General features: G+C 43.9%; 1 protein-coding gene across 1 annotated transcript in view; it reads left to right on the top strand.

The window, feature by feature from the left end:
* Positions 1–881: 881 nt before the first annotated feature.
* The window catches only part of LOC136448788 (uncharacterized), a 6113-nt gene continuing 994 nt past the window's right edge, over positions 882–6000 (top strand). Inside the window, exons 1-4 of the mRNA XM_066448432.1 lie at positions 882–965; positions 2591–2819; positions 3739–3875; positions 4018–4288. Coding sequence (XP_066304529.1) covers positions 882–965; positions 2591–2819; positions 3739–3875; positions 4018–4288 — 721 coding nt within the window. The remainder of the gene's footprint in view (positions 966–2590; positions 2820–3738; positions 3876–4017; positions 4289–6000) is intronic.

Below are 6000 nucleotides of genomic sequence, written 5' to 3' on the forward strand. Positions count from 1 at the left end.
ATATTGTACCATATACGATTGTCGAACAATAAAGTTCATTCAATAACTTACTCATCTGGGCTTCAAACGCAAATGCGCCTCACGTCAGTGAGAGTGCAAATGAAAATTGGTGAAAGAAACGCGACGGTGCCGTAAAAATATGCCGTGGCAGTGCCGCCGCAGTGCCGGAGCCCAATGAGAGGGGGCCTTTAGGTACCGTGGAGTATTGTCGGACTGGCAAACGCTAACATGTGGTGTTCCACAAGGCACTAAATTGGGCCCGCTGGTTTTCTTAGCCCTGGTAAACGACGCTGCCAACGAGACAACAGCAGACGCCTACAAATATGTTGACGACATGTCCCTATCAGAATCACGACATGTGACGAAACTGACATCTATCCATGACGACATGGATGCCCTTGCCCGGTGGACTGAAGAAAATTCAGCCAGTTGGCTGCTATGTACTAACTGCTATGTTGTTTTAGCAATAAACCTATCTATCTATCTATCTAACTCTTTCTTTTTAAAGGCAACCTTAGCATTATTAGGGCGTTGAAAGTCATATTTTCAAACTCAATTTTCTAATGATTTCTATCCATAGTCAGTTTAAATTACACTATCCCATTGCATATCGACTATCATGGAGCAAAGATACGATGTCGTTGTGTGGAGGTAACTCATTGAAAATCTGAGCACTTGGACTCTGGGCTGATTATTGGGTGGTACCCATAAATGAAATACACCTTTTGCGGCTTGTTTCTGCGCTCTTTTCAAACGCCAAAGTATGAAATAATGATGCAAATGTGATGATATGGGGAAGTAAAAGCCAATTTCTTACAGATTACCTTATCCAGGATACCTCCAGTATTACACCCCCCCCCCCACACCTTAGGGTACCTTTGATGACGTTCACCTTCCGCATCCAGAAACCTTTCGGGATCAAACCGTTCCGGATCAGCCCTGTAGGCGGGGTCTTTTTGGAGGGAGTACGTTTCCATCAGCATCTGGGCCACCCACGCTACGTTTAGAACTGCATGGACGGTTCCCCATATACAATGACAATGAAGTTTATTGCATATTCATGCCCCATTGGGGCTAAATGCAGTAAGTTGACTAAACCATTGATTCAGCATGTGAGGTCAAGGCAGCCGAACTTCCTATGACACGTACTGCGCATGCCCAAGGATGAGTTCGTCAACCTGTACGCACGGTGCACACGGTTACATCTTGCAAGTTTTATCCCTACCTATAGTTTACATACGTCTTCTCTCTTCTTGAAACGTGTACAGACGAATGATATGAAGAATTATATTCGACTGAATATTCATCATATTCATTGCCACTATATTTACCCTATCTAGACGAAATCTACTGTTTTACTGTAAGAAATGGAAGAAGAGTGGGAGAGACTTGGGTGTGTCTGCTATGGAAACGGTGGTGCATGGGCACAGTTCTTAAAAAAGGCACGGGAATTCTACGATTACATTAAAAGTTCTCGCTTAACTTGCAAAATGATATTTTCATTTATGTCATGCCTGGGCCTGATACGGGTGTTCCGGACCGTGTGATAACTATCCGGATCACATAGGGTTCGGGAGGGTTATCACACAGGCTTCCATAGAATATTTCGAACGCATTTCGAACGCGTCGGTTGCGCGGCCGTCGGAAATTCGAATACCGGATTCGGAGATTGGAATCAATGTTGCTACAGTTTCTTGTTCGAGGACACAAAACTCCCTCAACTTCTGGCGCATTCCGCATTGAAATGTGTGTTTTCTCGGGTGGGTATGGCCAAGGTATGACATAAATAAAATACAACACGTTGTATTCCGCATCACCCTCGGTCCCAGCCCTCCCGCGGGTCGGATCGCCCTCCGGCCTACGGCCGTCGGGCGATCCGACCCGCGGTCGGGCTGGTACCTCGGGTGATACGGAATACCCCGTGTTGTATTCTATATGTATCTACCTACCACCCCCCCCCTCCAATTTCTTCTTTTCCCCAGAAAATTGGTCTGCCTCTTGCAGAAAAACTAAATTCCATTCGACACACGTCATATCGCGTCTTCCCTCCAAATATGGGCAGAGATATCCTTGCTTCTTCAGACTAATCACGGCATCCATATAGAATACAACACGGGGTATTCCGTATCACCCGAGGTACCAGCCCGACCGCGGGTCGGATCGCCCGACGGCCGTAGGCCGGAGGGCGATCCGACCCGCGGGAGGGCTGGGACCGAGGGTGATGCGGAATACAACGTGTTGTATTTTATTTATGTCATACCTTGGCCATACCCACCCGAGAAAACACACATTTCAATGCGGAATGCGCCAGAAGTTGAGGGAGTTTTGTGTCCTCGAACAAGAAACTGTAGCAACATTGATTCCAATCTCCGAATCCGGTATTCGAATTTCCGACGGCCGCGCAACCGACGCGTTCGAAATGCGTTCGAAATATTCTATGGAAGCCTGTGTGATAACCCTCCCGAACCCTATGTGATCCGGATAGTTATCACACGGTCCGGAACACCCGTATCAGGCCCAGGCATGACATAAATGTCCATATTCATTCACTTTGGCGTTGGCTGTTGTCTTGTTTGCCTGTTGTCTGCAGAGTACAGTCCAAATGTACGAGCAAGCAGAACCGGTCCGGTCCCCTTTCTCCGGCCCCAGCAACGGTCAAACTAGCGGGCCGCCACCCCAACCCCCTCCTGTCCATCAGAGTTGTTCACGCGGGCGTGTCCGCCATGGCAACGGCGCTTCTGACAAGTTGCAAGAAGAGCAAGAAGCGTCTTCACACACGTACGAAGAAGCCGAGGCGATGAAACGTCACGCAACTGCAGGTAGCCGACGCTTTTCTAACGTGTTTTTGCCGGGGCGCGCAAAAATTGACAAAAATGGTACCGTGTAGTGAGGTTTGAAGTTTAGATATCTTTAAAAACCTCGTGCAATAGCTAATTCGTGCAAGTAGCTCAGTCGCTTAGCGCAATTTTATATAAGGAGGAAACATTTTGTTTTTGCTAGCGTGTTCTTCTTCTTTCTTTTTCCTTCTTTTAATCCTTTTCTTCCAAATGCGCCCCGGCCGGCTTTTTAAAAAATCTTTCTTGTTTGTCGTATTTCTACAATAAGAAAACATGAAAATCTGGTAGATATGGTAAATGTACCACTGCACGAAATGGCCTCGGATCCTGACGTATACTGAGGTCTCCTGACGTGATCCGGAACCTAAGATCCGGAAGAATCCGAACAGATCTGGGGCTGTATATATATAGGCAGGCATCCAAATATTGGGAATCAAGGTACCACTTTTTTTTAAAACAAACTTGCTCAGTGTAAGGCCGTAGGGGGCCACTCATCAAAGCACTGAACTAATTCTTACTGTAGCAGCATCTCTTCGCCCTAGGTCAGAAACAATTTGTGGAAGTACGTACTTATACAACTCAAATATGCAAGTGGTAACGTTACCTTGAGTCCCAATATTCGGTGCCCATTAGCCTGCCGAGAAATACACGGCCCCAGATCCGGTCCATTCGGATTCTTCCGTATCTTAGGTTCACGTCAGGATACATCAGGCCATTTCGTGAAGTGTATACGTATCAGACTTGTTACCTACTTTGCAATTTGGGAAATTTGTTGACAATGAATTTGGAATTGCAATAACCATATGCAATATTAATGAAAATGAAATAAATTCCTTATTGCCACAAAACCGAAGGACATCATTTTACCACTCTAAACCTGGGCCCATTATACTTTTAACAGATCGCACGTATCCGGGTGGAGCAAGCGGCCGCCGTGCTCTCTGTAGCTTCATCCGCTCCCACCGCAGCTGCATGGTCGCCGGGATTGCCGTTCTGATAAGCTTGCGACTCGCCCCTCTGATGTTCATCAATAAAGAGGTAAACACCGAAAACCTGTTTTGAAACTGGTCTGGAACTGTATCTGTTGTCGTTTTAAAAGACTGCCAGTGTCTGAGCAAACTTTTTGCGGTGTTTTTTTTCTTCTTTTTTTCAAGAATGTTATTCTGACGTTCGTCTTTAGGAAACATCTCAACTATCCACCACAGTTGACGCCTTGAAGCGCAACCAAGACGACATGTCCACCACAGTTGACGCCTTGAAGCGCGACCAAGACAACATGTCCACCACTGTTGACGTCTTGAAGCAAGACCAAAACGACATGTCCACCATTGTTGACGCCTTGAAGCGCGACCAAGACGACATGTCCACCGTTGTTGACGCATTGAAGGGCGACCTGGACAAGGAGCGAAGCCGAAACGCCGACCTGGAGCAGAGTCTTCTTGAAATGAGGAGTAAGTTGATTTTCAGTAAATAAAATTATATACTATTTTTGATGGTATATTGAGAAATGTTATAAGCATGGAAACAGCAAAAAGGTGTAGTAATATATCTTTGATGATATCGGTTACATTATCAATAATTCCCATCCATGCCAAGGTGATTTGTATTTCTAGATAAAGCACATATTGTGGCATATTAAATAGCAGATTATTTCCCTCATTAAGATGTTCTTACCTTTGCACATATGCCTGTTGTCAAGTTTTAGCATAGTGTTTTACTGTGTCATTCTTTTAGTTATGCTGATATCCAATAAATCTACAAAACTTAATGGGGAGATATGATCTTCTTATGAAGTAATGAATGTATTGATTTTAGAATATTGTCAATACCACCAATGTCTATCGTCTAAACGTATATCGTTGACTCAAAATGTTTTTCGAGTATCTTGTCCGAGGCCCCCTAGCGGCTTTTTTCGAACTCAATGAGCAAGTTTGTGTCAGACTTTTTAAGAGAATAACTCAAGAAGGGGGGTTGGAGGATGGTAATGATTATCGGTATGTAGAGAGCTTGGACGATGATTAACATTATAACACTCTAATTTGGCATCCTTATCTATTATAGTAATTTGAGTGATTAATGAGGAAAGTACCATACCTCCGCTGCATTTCATAGTAGCACTCTCGAGCATGTGATAAATGTAACTGAGACAGAGAGCAATATTATGCAAACGAAGACCTCGTTTGCATAATTAATGACAGAATACTATCACTCAAGATGGGGTTGATGAATGATCATGATTTTGGCATGTACATAGCTTTAGGTCTCGGACCGGAGTTTTTTTACGATTTCGTATGTAGTCCGACACCCTCAGGTCGACGGGCTACAATTCCGCCAAGAAAAGTAGGACGGAAAATGTAATCACAGGGTCGAAAAGCGGTTTTCTGCTGTTTTCTGATGTATCTATCGGTATTGTCCGTTGTCCCTTTATTTTGGGAAGAAACCATTGTAAAATGTAAATTTTGCACCCAACAATTATCATTTTTTTACACTTTTTTGATCAAATCTGCTCGGATAAAACGAGTTTTCCTCGGGTCACGGTATATATGCTGAGAAAGCTTAGTAAATGGTGTCTCTGAAAAATGAAAAAATAAAAAATAAAAAATTCATGTGATATCTTTTTCGCAGTCTCCGATGACGCAAATTCGGTGAAAATGCATTAAAAACGATGCTATTTGGGTCATCAGGCGAGAAAACCGTATCACCGTTGCCGTGGACAAATACAAAAAAGGCTTCGATAGCGAACCAACTGCACCGCGCCCAAAATTACTACAACTCACGGGCTTTTCAGAAGATTCAAAATATTTATGCACAGCTAAAACCATCACCAAGCAATCTCGGGCAGAAATCAGGGTGACGACCACGCACTTCCGGCAGATTACCGGGTCATGACCCAACCGGTCACAATTGAACTCCGACCCGGAACCTTTAGTGATTGCTGCTAACGGTAATCAAAAGGTGAGTATGCAAATGTGTACCTCATTTGCATAATTAATGAGGAAATGTTATAAGCGCCTTACGTTCCATGATATGATATATGGTATTTGTAACTGAGGAGGAGAGGAACGTTGATAGGTAAAAGATATGCAAATGAAGACCTAATTTGAAGTTGAGCAACGTTTAATACAGATTAAGCAAATTATAACTTCATTTGCATAATTGATGA

Source organism: Branchiostoma lanceolatum, chromosome 14 (assembly GCF_035083965.1).
Source record: "Branchiostoma lanceolatum isolate klBraLanc5 chromosome 14, klBraLanc5.hap2, whole genome shotgun sequence".
NCBI lineage: Eukaryota > Metazoa > Chordata > Leptocardii > Amphioxiformes > Branchiostomatidae > Branchiostoma > Branchiostoma lanceolatum.